This window comes from Branchiostoma belcheri, unplaced genomic scaffold (genome assembly GCF_001625305.1).
Source record: "Branchiostoma belcheri isolate BF01 breed outbred unplaced genomic scaffold, Haploidv18h27 scaffold93, whole genome shotgun sequence".
NCBI lineage: Eukaryota > Metazoa > Chordata > Leptocardii > Amphioxiformes > Branchiostomatidae > Branchiostoma > Branchiostoma belcheri.
In genome coordinates, this window is record NW_017804609.1 from 87,165 (window position 1) to 108,960 (window position 21,796).

The following is a 21,796-nucleotide window of genomic DNA, read 5'->3' on the forward strand; positions in this document are numbered from 1 at the left end:
CCTTGTCAGTGCTCGGTACTGTCTCTGCCTGATTTTTTTTTATTTACTTCATGATTCACCACAAAACAAGGATCATGACAGCCACTCGAAATGTTTTGGGTTACTGTACAGCCAGTGAGGACAGATGTTTGTTGACCTTAGACTTGAAAATTTGATGGCATCAAAATCGTACAATGACCTACTGCATTGAATTTATCAAGTACAATTATGCCATGTATGATAACCATTTTGCCACTGTTTCTATGCCCAGGCAATCCTGTGTGTGTCCTGTTGGGTCCGTTGCCTGCGATGACTGTGGGAAGTGTGTCTCAGAAGACCTGATCTGTGACGGGATTGTCCAGTGTACAGACGGGAGGGACGAGCTCAGCTGTGTGTGCAGCTATCAGGGCAAGGAGTATCAGGTGAGGTTAACAGGGCTAGAAATACTGGGTGCGTGTGTACCTAAGCACCAAATTTGGAGCTGTGCACCCAAATATTTTCATTGACTTACGTATGTAAAAAGGTCTGTGCACCCATTTTTTTAAAGGTTGAATCGAATACTGCTATTACATGATCAGCCAACTTTTTGCAGAATTTCACTTAACTAGAAGTTCCATGCACAATACATTTATATAATTTACAGGTTCCACAAAGACACAGTACATTCTGTCAATGTGCTGTATGGTAGCCATGTTAGCAATAGCTTCGGGCTGTTCTGTATGATGTATGTTTTTATGTATTACTCCCCAGCATGGAGAGATGTGGGTGCAGAGTGAGTGCCAGCAGTGTGTGTGTGACCAGGGACAGGTGGACTGTAACAAGGCTTGTGCCTGTTATGTTGCCGGTTCTGTATGTTGCCTGTTCTGTATGTTGCCTGTTCTGTATATTATTATAACTGTTGTTCTGTGTTATTCCCCAGCATGGAGAGATGTGGCTGCAGAGTGAGTGCCAGCAGTGTGTGTGTGACCAGGGACAGGTGGACTGTAACAAGGCCTGTGATCTCAGCTACGACAACTGTGCAGAGGTCAGTACTTATCAATCAATCAATCAATCAATCAATCAATCAATCAATCAATCTTTGTAGGAAATGATGAAGAAAGTTTTGCTAACAAGGTATGATTGTGACATCAAATTTCTGGTGGTATATTAAAAAGGTGGCCAAGAAAAAAGGACATAAACAGGATATACTTCTAGTAGTATCTGTCCTTGGTGCTGAATTCCAAGCAGTGATGGAATAGTTATAACTTTCTAGTGACTTTATCAAGTCTTTATCAATATCCAATGTTCATACTTTATGTTCTAACCTTGTGAAATATCAGTCATAATCTATGGTCAAGTTTTCAATTTCTACTTTCTGCCCCCCCCCAGGGTTATATGATTCAGATGTACCCAGATGACAGATGCTGTGAGTGTGTGCCAACTCCAGCTACAACAGCCAAGCCTTCAGCTGCACCTACAACAGCTGCACCTGGCACAACAGCTGCACCTGGCACTACAGCTGCACCTGGCACTACAGCACCTGTTACAGCTGCACCTGTGTTTAGCACGGCATTCACCAGCCCAGCTGGCACCACTGTGCTGCCGGAGTCTACAACACCGAAAGGTGAGTTGGATTTGTTTCCTTAATATGCAGTTCTTTTACTGTTGTTGCTTACTGTGTTGCATGGCTATATACAGGAATAGGAGTTCCATTGCAAACAATCTCTTAATGCCAATGACATAGACGTATAGACAAGCTTATTAACCATTGCTTTTAAAGTCACAAAATGCTATAGACATTGCGTGATGATTGTAAATATAGTGCAATATTGTAAATTGAGGGAATTTTTGGGTGGTTGTGCATGTGTTCTGCAAAATTCAGATGTCTTGTTATGGAAAAGGCTGTTTTGAACCCATGTCTGCTGTTGGTTCTGTTTCAGCCAGCTTAAAAACTCTACAGTACTAAACCTGTATTATGACCTACAATGAATGTTACATGTTTTATTGGGTGAAATTGATTTTTCCCTTCTCCCCCCCCCCACCCAGTGTGCTCCCCCGAGTGTTACTGCCAGGAGCGGTGTGACGGCTCCATGACCTGTGACCCCAGCGCCGCCTGCGGGGACGAGTGTCAGCCCTGTCCTAGCGGATACGTGTGGAAGGGAACACACTGTGTGGCCGAACCCAACAACTGTGCCTGCTACTACGACGGGGTTAGATATGAGGTACATAGTATTACACATTGTGCTAGGCTTAACAACCTACCAACCAATCAATCCTTACACAATACAGATCAAAGTGTTACAAACCAACTGTGCCTGCAACTACAGTATGATGGGGTTAGATATATGAGGTATATAGACACTGTGCTAGGCTTAAAAACCAATCAAAACTTATATGTATACAATATAGAACAGAAGCATTGAACAAAGACAGCAATTGCCTTTGTAGTTGGCTTAGGTTATTATTCAAGTCACTGGGATGCCATAGATGGTTGAATTTGTGACTTCTTTACAATTTCAAGCAACAACATTTCTTGGCTTTTGCTCTGCAAAATATTGTTCCTAATGTTGAAGCTGTCAGTGGCTTGTGGATGCTTGCCTTCTTTGTACAGATCTGATTAATTCAAAGGACAAAATGTTGCAACATTTATTTTATTTTAGAACAATTAGAAATTAGAGCTTCCTGAAGACTTGATGCTCGATCTCCATGTTTATTGTCCTGTAGCCTGGTGAGTCGTGGGAGGCTGGAGCCTGCAGGTTCTGTAAATGTGAGGACTACCAGGCTGTGTGTGAACACCGCTGTAACATACAGTGTGATCAGGTAAGTGTGAGAACTACCAGGCTGTGTGTGAACACCGCTGTAACATACAGTGTGATCAGGTAAGTGTGAGAACTACCAGGCTGTGTGAGAACTACCAGGCTGTAACATACAGTGTGATCAGGTAAGTGTGAGAACTACCAGGCCGTGTGTGAACATCGCTGTAACATACAGTGTGATCAGGTAAGTGTGAGAACTACCAGGCTGTAACATACAGTGTGATCAGGTAAGTGTGAGAACTACCAGGCTGTGTGTGAACACCGCTGTAACAGTGTGATCAGGTAAGTGTGAGAACTACCAGGCTGTGTGTGAACACCGCTGTAACATACAGTGTGATCAGGTAAGTGTGAGAACTACCAGGCTGTGTGTGAACACCGCTGTAACAGTGTGATCAGGTAAGTGTGAGAACTACCAGGCTGTGTGTGAACACTGCTGTAACATACAGTGTGATCAGGTAAGTGTGAGAACTACCAGGCTGTGTGTTAAATCGCTGTAACATACAATGTGCTGAAGTGAGTTGTGTTATCACAGTCAAAAGTTTGGTAGATGTCATTATGCAGGAAATTTAAACTATAATTTCTATCACATCACGAGGTTTGGACTTACCCAAATTTTTTACTGTACTGAATTGCTTATTCCTTGACAAGGACTGGAGTTGTACAGTTGAAAATTTGTATACTGTTGAAAATCCAATTCCTTGTGTTGGCGATTATAGTAAATTTTCTGCATAGGTAGGGTACGTATTTGTTTTAATGTCTGTTAGTTAGTTAGTTTGTTTGTTTAGATATTGTCCATCTACTAATTGTAGCTTATCTTCACAAAGTCTAGGACACATTTCTAAAAGTCATTTTGATTCACCAAAAAACAGTTACTCAAGCAACTGGATATGATTTTGAAAACGTCAGACGTTTCAGCTAGTATCCACTAGCTTTCGTCAGTGACTGAGAGACCAGAGGGGAAAGCAGGTTTATATACACAACCTGTTGATTGATATACAAATAAAGTGAAGACAAATTTTTGGAAGTCGAAAAAGGAACAAAAGTCAGACAAGTCAAGACAAGATGATGCAAATTAGTCTGAAAGCTCCTGTTATACAGGACAGGAGACTTAAGTGTTGTCTGTCCTCGGGGCTGGGAGTGCCAAATCCCAAGTGCCGGAAAGATCGACCCGTAGCCCCCCTTCCCTGTTGAGGGTGGGGTTGTACATTCTTTCATATATTGCCTCTTTAACACCCCGTTCCCACCAGCGTGTTTCGCGGTCTAAGACATCCGTGGACTCGAGTTTGAAAGAGTGACCCTGGTTGTGTTGTAGGTGGTGGAAAATAGCTGAGGAGTAGCCGTTGGCACTAGGTCGGCAATGTTCTTTGTACCTTACTTTAAGCGGTCGACTTGTCTCTCCGATGTAGGTGTTGTTACAATTGGGCTCCTCACATTTGAGTCTGTAAATAACATTTGCCTTGGTACCCTTGTGAGGTCGGTCCTTAGGGTGTACCAGTCTTTGTCTGAGGGTTGAGTGAGGTTTGAAGTTAGTGGCTATGTTGAAGTTTTGGAAGATCCGTCGGAGTTTCTCAGATACTCCTTGGACATACGGAATAGTGATGTTGGCCTTGTTTTTGTTGGTCAATGGTTTGCACTTCTGGGTTTTCTTAGACTGATCTACATCGGAGAGACAAGTCGACCGCTTAAAGTAAGGTACAAAGAACATTGCCGACCTAGTGCCAACGGCTACTCCTCAGCTATTTTCCACCACCTACAACACAACCAGGGTCACTCTTTCAAACTCGAGTCCACGGATGTCTTAGACCGCGAAACACGCTGGTGGGAACGGGGTGTTAAAGAGGCAATATATGAAAGAATGTACAACCCCACCCTCAACGAGGGAAGGGGGGCTACGGGTCGATCTTTCCGGCACTTGGGATTTGGCACTCCCAGCCCCGAGGACAGACAACACTTAAGCTCCTGTCCTGTATAACAGGAGCTTTCAGACTAATTTGCATCATCTTGTCTTGACTTGTCTGACTTTTGTTCCTTTTTCGACTTCCAAAAATTTGTCTTCACTTTATTTGCATATCAATCAACAGGTTGTGTATATAAACCTGCTTTCCCCTCTGGTCTCTCAGTCACTGACGAAAGCTAGTGGATACTAGCTGAAACGTCTGACGTTTTCAAAATCATATCCAGTTGCTTGAGTAACTGTTTTTTGGCATATCGTATTACCTGGATGTCTAACCTTCATCGACGTATCATTTTGATTCAATTTTCTTTTTTTTCTGTTAAAGGATGAAGAACTTGTTGACAACACACCTGAGGATGGCTGTTGTTACTGTCAGTCTACAGGTGAAATAAAGACTTTAATTTCTTCATTTACCACATATTTTACTTTGGCTACCTTTTTTTTTTAATTTGAGGTAAATGAGTCATAAGGGTAGCTATATGTATTACTGTTATTATGTGACATTTCAGTTTTATATAAAATTCATATATTAAAATCTTCATCTGTTTTATTTTTAGTGACAACACCTGAGCCACCAACAACAGAGGAGCCACAATACAGTAAGTTATCTTACATTTGGAGAACATAAGTCATAGTATTACCATTCTTATTTTCATTGCTGTAAGTACATCACAGATGATCAAGCTTATGTTTTGAAGTTCATATGACACCAACTGACAAATGTATGCTATCTTTAAAACAGCAACTTCTAAGGTATCCACCATGGCACCAGTAAATACCACACCTCAGCTGACAACTACAACTCAGAGTAAGTCTTTCCTGCATTTGTCTGAATTTTTTGCCGTGCAGTGAGTTGCACCTGATCTCTTTTACCTGCCATTTCCGAAATATCTACCGACATCCCATTTTATGAGAATATCCCTAAAACCTGTGTATGACTGTCTCTTGTCACGTTTTGTTGTGTGTATAAGTATAAATAATTTGTCAAAAGTATCCCTAAATTTATTTTGATCTTCTACTAGCTTGACTTATGCAGTTACATGTAGTACATGTACACATGTGTACATGTAGTTATAAAAAATAATATATTTTTGCAGTTTTAGTGGAAAAATATCACAATGCATTAGAATACAACATTGGTTTTGGGAGTCTGATAGAGTTATTTCCCTTCCCCCAGCAATCTGCTATGCTAAGCTGGGCCTGGAGGATGGCTCCATCCCAGATGACAGGATCAGCTACTCCTCAGCCGGCAGCCCGGGTGTGGGGAGACTGTCAGGTGAACCGTGGACACCAGCGGCAGACAGTCTGCCTAGTGAGGAGTACATACAGGTGGACTTCCTGGAACCAACCCAGATCACCAGCATTGCCACACAGGGCAGCGGAGGTAGGGAGAAGTACAGATTTTTGAAATTGTCTAAAAACTAAAAGCTGTTGCTTTTACCCTGCTCCACCATGTGTATATTGGAGTCTTGAGAATTGTTCATGTGGTATTTACCATATATGAACACTCTATAGTAGTAGGCATCCCTATATCTTGAAATGGTCACACTCTAAGTCTTGTGTTCTAGCCATGTGCAGTGCCTCAGCATCTTTGCATGGCAGTCTTGGTTGGGACACAAGAAAGTTGAGGTTGCTTTGTACTTACAAAGTAAAAAGAGGAAGCTTACTGATAGTGTGACTAACAGGGCCTTTTGGTACAGTATCTATTTCATTTAAGTAGTACATATATGGCAAAGCTAGATCTTGCAGCATAACTTCCTTCTACATGTGAGTAAGCCTAAGAAACAAGCACAAAAATTATCATAATGATTGTATTTTTCTATTTATTTGTCTGGTATTCATGTTACAGGTTCAGATATGTGGGTGAGGAAGTTTGCTGTCCAGTACAGCGAGGACGGGTCAGAGTGGCTGGACTACACAGAACAGGAGCCTCTGGAGGAGGGAGAGCAGGCTTCCCCAGAACCAAAGGTTTGTGTCTAGACTAGTTTCATTTTATTTTCGTTCAGTCGTCTTTTACATAAATCTCAATTCTGATGACTCTTACCCCACGAACAGATCTACAAAATAATGCTGCATTTGCAATCCCTAAGGTATGAACACTTCAGATATTCGGGTGTTTCAAAATGTTCTTGAGAAGGCCTCAATAACATTGTTCTTTTCAATGTGTAGTCAGAACACATATAAGTTCAGACCCTATAGTCAGAACACAGGTATCTCCTTAGATACAAAATGGGCAAGATATCGTTTTTATGAGACAGTGAAAAATCAAGGTAAATAAAGGTTTAAAGTATTCTGCAGGCCTTATGACATTCTGGGCTCTGTTGTGATTTTCAGATCTTCCATGCCAACACGAATGACAACAGCATGGTAGAGAACAGGCTCAGCAGCACAGTTGTCGCTCGGTACATCCGTGTGCTGCCAGTAGACTGGGAACAGGCCCCGGCACTAAGGCTGGAGTTCATCGGCTGCCCTTACACCTATGGTAAGTGTTGAAGATACAGGTATATTTATGATTAGCAAGCTACATTATAATTTGTTACTTACCACTGTTGTTGCTCGGTACATCCGTGTGCTGCCTGTAGACTGGGAACAGGCCCCGGCACTAAGGCTGGAGTTTATAGGCTGTCCTTACACCTACGGTAAGTGTTGAGGATATATGTATCATTACCAAGTGATTATGGTGTTTCTTACACTGTTGTTGCGCTTTATGTCTGTGTAAATGCCTGTAGACTGGGAACAGGCCCCGGCACTAAGGCTGCCCTTACACGCGTGGTAAGTGTTCAACATACAAATGTATATCTATCATTAGCAAGCTACTATGTTTCTGTTAGTCTTTGAAAACACATGCAAATTCAAGGATGAGGAATGAGGATGTAGGGACTTAAGTTTGCAAGATTTGTAAGATGAAAATAACTCATGTTTGTCATGCTATGAGAGGCTTGTAAAGGTACCATTTCAGAATAGAATGTTGAAAGATGCAGCATGAATAGACATGTCCTTAGTGCTGAACTTTGGGTGTTGTAGCACCAAAACAAGATGTACATGTATTGCAACCCAATTTGTTTTGTTAATTTGTTTATAGAAACAACCACTGTCTCTGAGCTGACAACAGAGCAGCCATGGAGTGAGTCTACCCCCAGCTACTCCACGGAGCCTTCGAGTGAGTCTACACCCATCACCTCCACGGAGCCCAGCTGCCAGGGTTCCTGGACTGAGTGGATGAGCTCCTCCTACCCTTCACCTGTCTCCATGGGAGAGTTTGAGACACTGGAAAACCTGAGGAAGAAGTTTGACTTCTGTGGGCCTGAGATGATCACTGATATCCAGTGTCACACTGTCAGTATGGACATGGACTACAGGTGAGGAAAAGTTTTTCCATATATTTAATTTCACGACTGTAAATCTAGGATTATTTGTGATGGTTTTATGTTCACAACTTTTAAGGTATGCTCTCACCATTGAATTAACAACTGTATTACTACTGTAACAGTTGTTTCACAAATTTAAGATGCAGCAAATGTCTCCTTACCCCCCAATAACAAATTATGTCCTTGTGCCCTTGTACTCAACTAATTGATATGTGCAAGTAAATAGAAAAGATTACACAACATACATATGGATAAATAATGTTTTTCCACATTAACTTTTGGAAGAAACAATTTACTCCCAGTCAGAGTAATGATCATTACTGTTGCCTGTTTTCCAGAGCTGCTTTCCAGAATGAAGTAGAGTGCTCCACCACGGTCGGTCTGGTGTGTTACAACAACAAACAGGCTCCCATCCCCGCCTGCTACGACTACAAAGTCAGGTTTTTCTGCGCATGCCAAGGTAGGCAGGCATCTTGTTTGTTTGTTTGTTTGTTTGTTTGTTTGTATCACCAGTTTTGTACACTAGGTACATTCTTTCCTTGGTTGAATAACAAAACATCACGTCTTTGCTTTCAGCACCAAGGACAGGTCTATGTCAGTTACACTGAATTTCCTTTTTCATCTTCCTCACCCAGCTCTCATTTACATCTACATGTATTAGTAATCCTAAACAACCACTGTCTTTTGAGGACTCAACAGTGATCACATGATTATAGATAAGAAATAGAAAAATAACTAAAAGATTTCAACGAAGATTGTTTTCTTTCGGGGGGCAATAGACACCACTCTAAATTTATGTCACACTTATGAATGATACCGACTTGTCTTTATTTTATTCACATGGATTTATGAGCATTATTAGATAGCAAGCACAAATGTGCTCATAAGGTCCTCTGCTCAAGAACATATAACATACAAAGTACAGGTTGAAATAACGATACAGAATGTGTAACGACCAAAAAATGAAAGTGGCTAGTGCACCAATGAACATAAAATGAAAGGCCTTAATTTGATAAATTGTGTTTCTTGTCTTTATTTTCAAAGGTACAGAGAAGCCCTCCACAGCCCCGACAGTGGAAAGCACCACCAGGAGCGTCGTGGTGAGTGAGACAACGGTCGTGCCAGGTCAGACTTCCGCTGGCACTGTGGAGACTACAGCCTTCCCAGCAGCCTCTACTGTCAGCGTTGTCAAGACAACCAAGGTCATGGGGTCAACAGCCACGCCTCCAGTATCAGAGACACAGGAAACTCCAGGTAGATAATTAAAACTACTTATTAAACAATAAGCCAAAATCCTTGCCTTCCCCTAAATGGCCAATAATATGTAACAGTAGGTTGTCTCATGCTATATTGGTGTATGTTTTGATCCAGCTTTTCAATACAGAGGAAATTTATGAATAATTACATAAGAATGTTCTTTGAGTTAGAGAGCAACAAGTATCGTAAGCATTCAAATGATTGAAGTGAAAGAAAGTTTGCAAATTTTTGCTCAATTTGCCTTAGTGTATATTGCCTTCTGTATATTTGCATCAGGACTTTAGATAAGAGGAGATTTTGACAATATAAGAACTGTTAAAAAGATCCTTCATTAATTTTGTGTCTAAATTCTTGAACTAGAAAAAAATTTGCAAACCGGATGTTGTATTTTCCCAGTGACTGAATACACAGGTCCAGTCCAGCCTACCCATGAGGTTCAGGTGACCACTACCACCCTGACCATCACATCTGAACAGCCCATGGAGGGGACAACAGCAGGGCCTGGTCAGTTCACTTTGCCATCCTTTCATTTAAAGTAAACCAAAAAGAAAGACAGACCCTTAGCAGCATCCAGGTTTTCAAATTATGCTAGGTGTAGCAAAGTTTTTTTACTCAAATCATGATATTAACTTTTTCTCTGTTTTATTCCTTAAAATGCCTCAAGTTTGTCCATTATCAGCAGATACCAACTACAAGACTTAAAAAACATATATTTCTTCAAATTTTTTTTTCAAATCTTCCATTTGCTTACAATGTCATGTGTTGTGAGTGTTTTTTTCCATTCTTTTGTATATATAACAGAGGGCACAACTAAGAAGACCTACACCTCCCAGACTGAGACGACCTCCAAGTCGGAGCCTCTCCACACGACCTTGGCAGGACTGACGACCCCTGCACTCAGCACAGCCTTCCCATCAGCCTCTGTGCCTGGGTCAACCCAGTCGCCCCTAGCAACTGAGTCTGTGCCAGAGGTCACAGGTCAGAGCAGATTTTTTATTAACAATACTGCTACACTTAAGTTCAGTTGTTCGTTCCCCGGTATTGCTGATTTAAAACTTTTTGTACGTACCAACAGTTTTCATTATTATAAAATAAAATATAACAATCCCATCATTTTAGTAGTTACAATTACAATTTCTTAACAATTTCTAAACTCAACATTTTCTAAAAACTTTTAAGTTTAAAGTTATTCTAGTCACGGTGATTATCACAAAACAACAGCATATAACCACCATAAAATAACACACTTACTTACTCAGCTCACAGTCCTTTATAATGTTAAATATGAAGTTAGCATGACATTGTATGAAATGTGAGTTATAAGGATTGAATTTCATGATACATGAGTTTTTATGTTTGTCCATGTTTTTGTTTGGTTTTCTCAGAGGTGACCCCGGAGGAATCCACCCCACTGGTGGAGCACACCACCAGGAAGGTCGTTGTCATGACAACAGAACAGCCCACCAAGACCACCGTCACCACCGTCATCAAGACAACCACCGTCACAAGTCCTTCTGGTACAGTCATATCTTTCAAATTTTATACAAAAGTCATATTTAGAAAATATAGTAAAAATGTATGAAAAACTTTTTGTTTAGGGATTCAGAAGTCTGACAGTTTACATTCAAAATTTACACATGGCATGTCCAAATTCTCTTGGGTCTTCCTATCTTTATCTGTATCTGTATAACTGGTATAACTGGTATAACTGGTATAACTCTTAACTACATAACATACTAAATTACACTGAAGGACCTGTCATGTATATCTTTTGCATAATAATAATATAATTATCTAAGTGCAATTGTTGGTTAAAGCTATCTAGTGAAGATATCCCTACTTGGCAAGTATTTGGTACTTATTATTCAGTATTTAGTATACACGTATCTACCAGTTTATCAGTCATTTCACACATCATGCATGCATAGTCTGTACATTTTCCTTCCACAGGTTACTGTGATGAGAAGATGGGCATAGAGCTAGGTCTGGAGAACCCCAACGTTCCTGAGCATAGCCTGACAGCCTCGTCCTCACAGCCTGACCACAGCCCGGACCAGGCCCGTCTCAGCCCTGAGGAGGAGCCTGAGGAGCCTGGAGAGCCAGGCTATTGGTCTCCTGAGGAGGATAAGCCTGGGGAGTACCTGGAGATCCAGTTTGAGGAACCTGTTGAGGTTAGCATGAAATAATGTAATCTTTTACTCCTTAAACATGTGAAATGTCAAAGTTATGTGTATTGTCAGAACTCCTTAAACATGTGCAATATCCATTGGCAAGTAATGTGTATTGTCATTTGTTCAAATCACAAACTTGCAAGATGTTGTTAATTAAAAAGGACAGCAGCTCCTTAGAACAATTATTATATATATATATAAACTGTAGTTAATTTTCCATTCTGTAACAAATACATCTTCCCATTACATTGAAGCTACATGTAACTATGTATAATGTACCATATGCACACATGTATGTTAACATCTACCATACTAATATTCTATAATATAATATTTATTGACCCCAGGAAGAATAGTGCTTTTAAGCACTAATGGGGATCGAAATAAACAAACAAACAAACAAACACACTCTGTGATTCTTGTCTTCCAGATTACCTCCATAACCACCCAGGGAGGAGGTGATGAGGGTTTTGTGACCAGGTACAAGGTGGCGTACTCTGTAGACGGGGAGGAGTGGACATTTGTCACTGAACCTGGGACTGAGGAGGGACAGGAACCAGTGGATAAGGTACATGTATGTTAATGACATCTAATGCAATTTCAGGGCAGCAAAGCAGAGAAATATTCTTGCTGAAGAAATCCATCTGATATTGATATTTACTGCCATTTCTAAGCACATTTTTGTTATCATTTCATACTTCAAGCATTTATAATAGCCTAAAAACAAGCTGTGTGCAGAGTCCCTTTACTTTTTAGTGCCACCAAAAAGTAGGTAGAACCAGTATACAATATGAAACAAGCTGTTTTCTGTCAGGGACATTGCATTTTACCCTCACAGATATCGAATACGGTTGATAACAGCCTACTACATTAAAAAAATGACCATAAAATCGAAAAGCAGAACCGGCCAGTAACAACTGAGATTTCTGAATCAGCGCAAGCAAAACTGGTCCGGATCTTCCCTGAAGACTGGGAGGAAAAAATTGTTTTGGATATTTAAAATCTATAATTTTTCATACATTTTCAGCTTTTTGAAGGCAACACTGATGGAACCACCCCAGTAACAGCAGAGTTGTCGGAACCAGTGGAGGCCAAACTGGTCCGGATCTTCCCTGAAGACTGGGAGGAGAACATCGCTCTGAAAGTTGACCTGAACACAGAGGACGCCAAAGCTCCGGAACCAACCTACTCGGCTTCTTCGTCCGAGCCTGAGCACCTGCCTGAAGACGCACGTCTTACACCTGAAGACAAGACCACACCTGAAACACCTGGAGGAAAGACAACACCTGGCTCACCTGTGACACCTGAGTACTGGTCACCTGTTGAGGACAGACCAGGAGAGTACCTGGAAGTACAGTTTAAGGAACCAGTACAGGTGCAGTATTTTTGTGGACCTCTGAGAAATATACTTGTGTTTCCTTGTCATAAATTTGGCTGAAACAAAGATGTTGTTAATACATGTAGCATCTTTCGTATCCTGTTTTTCTTTCATGTGGTAATCCCCCGTCATATGTAGAAATATTGAATAAAAGGTGTGCCTGCATGTGAAATGCATAGAACCAGCCAATTAAGATAAGACAGTGAAACATTATGGACTACTAGCTGCATTGTGATTGCTTACTTGTTGTTAGTTAAATATTGTACTAAATGATTGATGAGCAAGGTATACATCTCACTGTTGTATGGGATGTACAATCTAGTTCAACACATGGGCTGGACTAAGAAAAGACGAGTCAGTCAAGAGAGGGGATCTACTATTATTATAATAGTGATAATACCCTAGAGTGATGATTATGTTTTTTTTCTTAGATCACATCCATAACAACCCAGGGAGGAGGTGATGAGGGTTTTGTGACCAGGTACAAGGTGGCGTACTCTGTAGACGGGGAGGAGTGGACATTTGTCACTGAACCTGGCACTGAGGAGGGACAGCAGCCAGTGGATAAGGTATGTTAACAACAGTCTTAGGATAGCGTGTCAACATTCCTATAGGGTAATTGTTTGTCCGCTCTTTTGCTCAGTTGTGCTTCTTATCACAATTTTATCAAAAATAGCACCAGAGGTCTGAGCAGTAAAAGCCAGGGTGATTTAATTAGGCTGGTTTACATTGGTTGAAGTATTGAAGTTGAATGGGTTGTGAAATACATGTAAGCACATCAGCAGAACTGAACCTGTGCAAAATCCAGGTTTTTCTCAGTTTTCATCAGATGTTTGGAGACTTATGCCTGGTACAAAGAATAACTTTTCTGACACAACATTTGAAAACTATAGACATCATCCTTACATAGGCTGATGTACTATATATATTCACAATATATTGCATAGTTTCACACAGGTGTAGCACATTCTACTGAGTCAGACATGATCTTAGATAGTGATGCATACCTAAACCCAATTTCAGGTTCAGGTCCGGATTCAAGTCCAGAGGTTTAGGTTCAGGTCCGGACTTGTAAGTCCGGACCTAAACCCATGGCATATACAAAATTGCATGTTGGCAACCTTGCAATGTTGTCTGGGTGAAACTTTGGCCACGTAATTAAATATAACATGGAGGCCGGTACTTGACGATGCCCGATGGCAATGTTTTCTTCATTTTGCAGCAAAGATTTTACAATCTACAGAAGGTTTTAGGTGGTTTGGAAAGAAAAGGGGTATGTGAAATGGTCTTTTTTGGTAATAAGTCCGGACTCGGTTCTTGACTTTTAGGTTTTTTTGGACTTGAACCTAAACATTTTTTAAGTCCGGATCCAAGTCCAGTGAACCGGTATGCATCACTAATCTTAGAATATGTTTTGAATTTCCTTTGCAGCTTTTTGAAGGCAACACTGATGGAACCACCCCAGTAACAACAGAGTTGTCAGAACCAGTGGAGGCCAAACTGGTCCGGATCTTCCCTGAAGACTGGGAGGAGAACATTGTTTTTAATATTTAAACTATAATTTTTCATACATTTCCAGTTGTTTGAAGGCAACACTGATGGAACCACCCCAGTAACAGCAGAATTGTCAGAACCAGTGGAGGCCAAACTGGTCCGGATCTTCCCTGAAGACTGGGAGGAAAACATCGCTCTGAAAGTCAAGCTGAACACGGAGGAGACCGACGCTCCAGAACCGACCTTCTCCGCTTCTTCGTCCGAGCCTGAACACCTGCCTGAAGATGCACGTCTTACACCTGAAGACAAGACCACACCTGAAACACCTGGAGACAAGACCACACCTGGCTCACCTGTGACACCTGAGTACTGGTCACCTGTTGAGGACAGACCAGGAGAGTACCTGGAAGTACAGTTTAAGGAACCAGTACAGGTGCAGTATTTTTGTGGACCTCTGAGACAAATACTTATCTTTCCTTGTCATAAATTTGGCTGAAACAAAGATGTTGTTAATACATGTAACATCTTTCGTATCCTGTTTTTCTTTCATGTGCTAATCCCCTGTCATATGTAGAAATATTAAATAAAAGGTGTGCCTGCATGTGAAATGCATAGAACCAGCCAATTAAGATAAGTGAAACATTATGGACTACTAGCTGCATTGTGATTGCTTACTTGTTGTTAGTTAAAGGTGCCCTAAGCGATATCTGGCCGATAGTAGGCTGGGAGCATTCAATTTTAAAAGTCTGTCTTTTTGTCACATTTTCACGTAGTATGTTGAATCAACCCTATCCTATCCCATACCGATAGTCATGGAGCAAAAATTCGATGCCGCTTTGCCGTACGAACGTTGTGAAAAACTACGTGCCTCCCGCCGCCGGCAGTGGTGTCGGCCATTTTTGAAATTTCTGAGCGCTCGCGAACACTTCCGACTTCTTCCGAGCAGAGCCGAGGACGAGTCACGTGGTTTACCGCGACCTTTCCAGGGGTCAATAGAACGTGCTGAATCAGTCGAACCGCAGCGCGTTATTCTCTAAGATGCGGCACTAATGACACACACCATCCTGAGTTTCTGCTACATTTTGATACATTTCGCGTAATGTCATAAAATTCGTTTCTTGGTATGAGAAACTGTATGAATCTGGCTACCACATGCAATATAATAAGTGATATGATGACATTTAAGTATATGCAAAAAGAGGAATTTAATACAAGGTTCTGACCATCCAAAAATTGTCAAATTTGAAGTCAATCGGTTTCGAACTCCTGCGTTCGATCCATGGAACCAAGGCGGCGCGTTCCATTTTTTGCAAAAATTGCCGACAGGAAACGGTTACTTGGTGGATTTTGGGGCCGATTAAATGGAGGCCCCGATAAATCGAGCAAATTGTCTCTGGGCTAGTTTCTGTGCTGTTTTAAACGCCAAACGTATGAAATAATGATACAAATGTGCTGATACTTGGTGATATGTGTCAATACCATACAGATTGTCTTGTTCTACATATTTCCTATTTTAATGCCCAGATATCGCTTAGGGCACCTTTAAATATTGTACTAAATGATTGATGAGCAAGGTATACATCTCACTGTTGTATGGGATGTACAATCTAGTTCAACACATGGGCTGGACTAAGAAAAGACGAGTCAGTTAAGAGAGGGGATCTACTATTATTATAATAATAGTGATAATACCCTAGAGTGATGATTATGTTTTTTTTCTTAGATCACATCCATAACTACCCAGGGAGGAGGAGACGATGGTTTTGTGACCAGGTACAAGGTGGCGTACTCTGTAGACGGGGAGGAGTGGACATTTGTCACAGAACCTGGGACTGAGGAGGGACAGGAGCCAGTGGATAAGGTATGTTAACAACAGTCTTAGGATAGCGTGTCAACATTCCTATAGGGTAATTGTTTGTCCGCTCTTTTGCTCAGTTGCGCTTCTTATCACAATTTTATTAAAAATAGCACCAGAGGTCTGAGCAGTAAAAGCCAGGGTGATTTAATTAGGCTGGTTTACATTGGTTGAAGTATTGAAGTTGAATGGGTTGTGAAATACATGTAAGCACATCAGCAGAACTGAACCTGTGCAAAATCCAGGTTTTTCTCAGTTTTCATCAGATGTTTGAAGACTTATGCCTGGTACAAAGAATAACTTTTCTGACACAACATTTGAAAACTATAGACATCATCCTTACATAGGCTGATGTACTATATATATTCACAATATATTGCATAGTTTCACACAGGTGTAGCACATTCTACTGAGTCAGACATGATCTTAGAATATGTTTTGAATTTCCTTTGCAGCTTTTTGAAGGCAACACTGATGGAACCACCCCAGTAACAGCAGAATTGTCAGAACCAGTGGAGGCTAAACTGGTCCGGATCTTCCCTGAAGATTGGGAGGAAAACATTGTCTTTAATGTTTAAATTTATAATTTTCCATGTATTTTCAGCTGTTTGAAGGCAACACTGATGGAACCACCCCAGTAACAACAGAGTTGTCAGAACCAGTGGAGGCCAAACTGGTCCGGATCTTCCCTGAAGACTGGGAGGAGAACATCGCTTTGAAAGTGGAGCTGAACACAGAGGAGACTGAAGCTCCAGAACCAACCTTCTCCGCTTCTTCATCCGAGCTTGAACACCTGCCTGAAGACGCACGTCTTACACCTGAAGACAAGACCACACCTGAAACACCTGAAGATAAGACAACAGTGGCTACACCTGGAGGAAAGACAACACCTGGTTCACCTGTGACACCTGAGTACTGGTCACCTGTTGAGGACAGACCAGGAGAATACCTGGAGGTTCAGTTTAAGGAACCCGTACAGGTAACATTGAGTGATTCTCAATTTGTTTCAACATAGCTGATATGTGGATATCATCTGTCCTGTATGTACCTGTATAATACATTGGCTGATAAATTATATTAAAGAAATATATGTGTACAGAAATGTACTGTAGACTGTTACAAGATGACTCTTAGATATATGTTAAACATTTTATGCAATATTGCAATTCTACAGTGACTGTCATACTTTTAGTTAAATTGTTCTTTCTGCAAAATGTTTGGTGAAGAAATTGCAGCTGAAGTTAAAGCATTTCTTCTCTATCATTCTACAGATTTTCCATGTCTTTGTAAATTTCAATAGGTTATTTCTAAAGGTGGTGTTTAGTCATCATCACCAAACAAATTCTCCACAATCATTCATTTGTCTTTTCTTAGATCACATCCATAGTGACCCAAGGAGGAGGAGAGGATGGTTTTGTAACCCAGTACAAGGTGGCGTACTCTGTAGACGGGGAGGAGTGGACATTTGTCACTGAACCTGGGACTGAGGAGGGACAGGAGACAGAACAACTGGTTGGGAATTTTTTTCTACTATTGCTTCTTTATTTCATTCTATTTTCTCTTTTATTTTGATTGGTATTCTGTAATTGCAGCTTTGCATTTTGATCCTTATTTTCCTTATAATTATTCGATCCACACGATCCATCCCAGTTAATGAAAAATCTAGAGACCTTTAACACTCTTCCTTGAATACACGCAATGCACTAGAGCCTACATGTACATGATTGTGTGCTGCACCATTACCAGACCATTTTCTCCCTAAAGTGTCAAAGAGATCATGTCAATGTACGTTAGACATCCAGGTAATGAGATACACAAGAAAACTGTTACTCAAACAACTGGACAGATGTTAAAATCTGTCAATTGTACATTTTTCATATGTAACACAAGTAATACTGTTTTCTTTTGTAGATTTTAAAAATTCCTGAGTCAGACTCATTTTTTGCACACCAAATTTGCAGATATTTGACGGTAACACTGATGGTACGAGTGTGGCGGAGTCAAAGTTGCCAGAACCGGTTGTGGCCAGTCTGATCCGGCTGTATCCAGAAGAGTGGGAGAACGCCATCGCACTCAGGATAGAGCTGAGGGGATGTCCACTGGGTAAGCAGGAAATAGCTACCACAAATTTCTTATCTTTAAAAGACTAAAAATTACTGTAATTTTGCATACTTAAAATTTCGGAGAGGATGCCCACTCGTTAAGCATGCAGTACTTACAATATATTTACACCAAGGATAGATTATGATAAGTACATTTTCATAAGCATTATATTTTCACATTATTGGTGTGCAAGTCGGGTCTGGCCAAAAAAAGTGGTGGAGTTATTCAAAGACAAATCAAGCTCTACTTTTTTCTAAATAATTGTTAGCAAGCCTTGATGCAACACTCTCTAGCAGCTTGCTTTCAAACTGCAGATAAAAAAGCATTGTTATAGAACTATTATTTGAGACAGATTACTCTATACAGCATTCTTCACTAATTTGTCTTGTTTGTTACATCTTTAGAAGTCACCACCACAACTGCCCTCCCTGCAGTGACCACCACCACATCTGTACTGACCAGTGCTATCACTACTACTCCTGAATATGGTAAGGAAATATATATTAATTAAACAATTATAAATGGCTGCCTCTACTTTCATGTCAATATATACATCATGTTTCCAATGGTCTATTCTGGTATTGTCCCGGTTATCTTTGGTTGTTTCCACAAGTTTGCAAAAATCTAACAATACTTCCCAGAAGTCTGAAATCTTTGATTTCTTATGTTCAATGTGTGATGAGAGGTGCCATTGTGAAGACTGTAGGCCTTAAGGTGCAGAAAACACCCCTATGTTGATAGACTTTTGGAACAGGTCATTAATCTTGATGTTGGGTTATATGCCTTGTTTGAACATCCCTTGTTTATGTTCAGTCTGTGACGAGAGGTGCCATTGTGAGGAGGACTGCAGTGGTAACCTGATCTGCAGCCCAGGGGTCGTGACCTGCTCCAGCACCTGCGAGTGTCGCGGGGACGACCTGGTCAAGGTCGGGGACTACTGCGCCAAGGTCGCGCAGCACTGCAGCTGCTACGATGCCGACACAGACACCTCATACTCGGTAAGTGGTACTCTGACACAGTAAACTTCTGTATTTAGTAAGAGTCAGATGACAGATCTTTTTTTATATATGTCTGCCCAATTTACTTTTTTAAAAATATCCATTGATGTCAGGTAGTGCCTTCATGGGATGGACTAGTGGCTGTTTCGAAGGCCTAATGTTAGCAACTTGCTTTGGTGCTGCTTATTGAGATTTTGGGTTGTCTGGTGGTGATTCCTCTGCACCAGTGTACAGAGATTTGGGCTCGGTGTTATACGTTGGGTTTCCAACATCCACAGATGGAGGGGTTGCCTGATACTGGCCCTGCCCTGTCTGATCATGACCACTAACTCTTACAGCTGTTACAGCAGCTGTGGTTTTTGTGAAGCATTCAGTGAAGTTGTAAGTTGGGTTCTGCCCTGTCTGATCATGTTGACTAGCTTCTACATGTACAATAGCAGCTGTGGTGTTTGTGTAGGATTCGGTGTTGGCCTGAGACTGACCCTGCCCTGTCTGATCATGCTGGTCACTATTTTTATTCTGGTGGTCTTGATCGCTAGCTGTGGTGTGTGTGTTGGATTCAGTGATGGCCTGAGACTGGCCCTGCCCTGTCTGATCATGCTGATCACTATTTTCATACTGGTGGTCCTGAGCACTAGCTGTGGTGTGTGTGCTGGACTCAGTGATGGCCTGATCATGGGCACTGGTCATCGCAGTGTTGGTTACATCTACAATGACTTTTGGATTTTGGCCTGAAGGAGGATGTCTAGTCCTCCTCTGGCATCTGATGATGCTGAGAATGATACTGAGAATGATACAGCCAATCAGAAGAACACCTGCTGCAGCACCAATGGGAACAGATAGGGTGATCCTTGGAGCAGATTCGTAGGAACTGTCTGGAGTGCTTACAAGGGGAGTGAGTGGTGCTCTTGTTATGTCTGGGAATTCCTGACCTGATGATGATGTTGTTATGTCTGCACGATGTGCTTTTGAGCCAGCGTTGGTTTTGAAGTACCAGTTATAATGGGGAGATGTAGCATTGACATTGTAGCATTGTTTACCTCTTTCAAATTTGTTGCCAATTTGTGTGGCAGATGTGAAGCCTATGGAATATGCTGTCAGGCTAGCATTGCTTTCTGCATCGCCAAACGAATAAGATGTAGACACTGCAGTTGAGGCATGAATATCAAAAGGCAGTAGTGTTGATACAGTGGTTTCTTCACAGATCAGGTCTTCAGAATTAATATCTTTAAGCTTTTGTCCACGGAAGTTTTCGGGTTTGGCACAAGTTATCTGGTTTTCAAATGAAGCAGAGCCTGTCATTTTCAGCCTGAAGGGACGCATTCTGCAGTCACACTGCCAGGGGTTTGCCTCAATGTTTACCTCTGGTATCACTGACAACACAGAATGAGCAGACGGGGGAAGGGAAAATATCTGATTGTCCTCCAGGAACAAAGATTGGAGCTTGCGTAGAGTTGAGAATACGCCAAATTGGACGGACGTTATCTTGTTGGAGTTCAGATACAATGTTACGAGCCGGGTTAGAGTTGAAAGTACACCAGACTGAATGCTGATTATCCTGTTGGAATTCAGATGCAGTTTTACAAGGTTGGGTGTATTTGAAAATGTGCCTGGCAAGATAGAAGTTATATTGTTGAAGCACAAGTACACGATAGAAAGTCTGGTTAGATTAGAGAATGCTCCAGGCTGGATGTAATTCATCTGGTTATCATCTAAAGTCAACATGTCGAGCTTGGGTAGGTTGGAGAATGCACCAGTCAAGAGGTAAGTTATTTTATTTGAAGACAGGTTCACCCTGTAGAGCTTAAGATGATTTGAGAACGTACCAGGCTTAATGTCACGTATCCCATTTTTGCACAGGTTTTAAATTAATATTGCAAGCTGTGGTAGATTGCGGAATGTATTTGGCAGAATGCTAGTTAGCTGATTATGTCTCAAATCCAGGTGTTCAATGGATGTTGGGAGGTTCTGGGGGAAGGTGGCAATCCGATTATTTCCTAAATATAAGAAAGTAATGGATTCGGGAAGGTCCTGGGGGATACTAGTGAGTCCCAGCTCTTCACAGTTGCAGCAGGGAGTTCGTGGTGTAAACCATACTGGTCTTATTACGCATGGCCGGTTCTTGTTTGTTGAACAATCGCATTTAGCCTCTGGCATGTTGGGCTCCTTCAGGATGAAGAGAAGGAAAATCAGCACATGTTGCAGCTTTGTACCCATGGTGTCCTGACACCTAAACAGAACAACCCAAAACAAAGAGTTGAAGATACAGTCATGTGATTCACTCAACTGAACCATAAATGATTGCAGGACTCGAAATTCATTTTTGGGAATATAGGTGCACTGGTGCACCTAACCTAAAAAATTAGGTGCACAAAAAAAAAAATTGGGTTCACCATATGAAACAAAACTTAATTACACTCTGATCTTACTGCTCCTCTTCTGAG

General features: G+C 41.2%; 2 protein-coding genes and 2 long non-coding RNA genes across 4 annotated transcripts; 3 read left to right on the forward strand and 1 right to left on the reverse strand.

Moving 5' to 3' along the window:
* The first annotated feature begins 885 nt into the window (after positions 1 to 885).
* Positions 886 to 2,841, forward strand: LOC109488279 (SCO-spondin-like). The gene is made up of 4 exons (XM_019792472.1): positions 886 to 1,003; positions 1,348 to 1,582; positions 2,005 to 2,180; positions 2,683 to 2,841. The coding sequence occupies exons 1-4, from the start codon at positions 908 to 910 to the stop codon at positions 2,839 to 2,841; spliced, it is 666 nt and encodes a 221-aa protein (XP_019648031.1). The 5' UTR covers positions 886 to 907.
* Positions 2,842 to 3,062: 221 nt separating this feature from the next.
* On the forward strand, positions 3,063 to 5,318 carry LOC109488295. Its single transcript, XR_002141333.1, has 3 exons — positions 3,063 to 3,115; positions 5,054 to 5,111; positions 5,286 to 5,318. It is a non-coding gene; the product is annotated as an uncharacterized LOC109488295 (long non-coding RNA).
* A 6,159-nt stretch (positions 5,319 to 11,477) lies between these two features.
* On the forward strand, positions 11,478 to 14,424 carry LOC109488294. The gene is made up of 3 exons (XR_002141332.1): positions 11,478 to 11,524; positions 11,955 to 12,092; positions 14,334 to 14,424. It is a non-coding gene; the product is annotated as an uncharacterized LOC109488294 (long non-coding RNA).
* Positions 14,425 to 19,677: 5,253 nt separating this feature from the next.
* On the reverse strand, positions 19,678 to 21,569 carry LOC109488280 (chondroadherin-like). The gene is given in 3 exon segments (XM_019792473.1): positions 19,678 to 19,702; positions 19,972 to 20,406; positions 20,515 to 21,569. Coding segments are annotated over 3 exon segments (1,515 nt in total).
* Between the last annotated feature and the right edge of the window lie 227 nt (positions 21,570 to 21,796).

Bases quoted from the DNA above. Each gene is read 5' to 3' on its own strand.
- LOC109488279 (XM_019792472.1), top strand. From the start codon at position 908: ATGTGGCTGCAGAGTGAGTGCCAGCAGTGTGTGTGTGACCAGGGACAG. The intron at 1,583-2,004 runs GTGAGTTGGATT...CCCCCCACCCAG, and splicing joins GGAGTCTACAACACCGAAAG to TGTGCTCCCCCGAGTGTTAC. The intron at 2,181-2,682 runs GTACATAGTATT...ATTGTCCTGTAG, and splicing joins ACGACGGGGTTAGATATGAG to CCTGGTGAGTCGTGGGAGGC.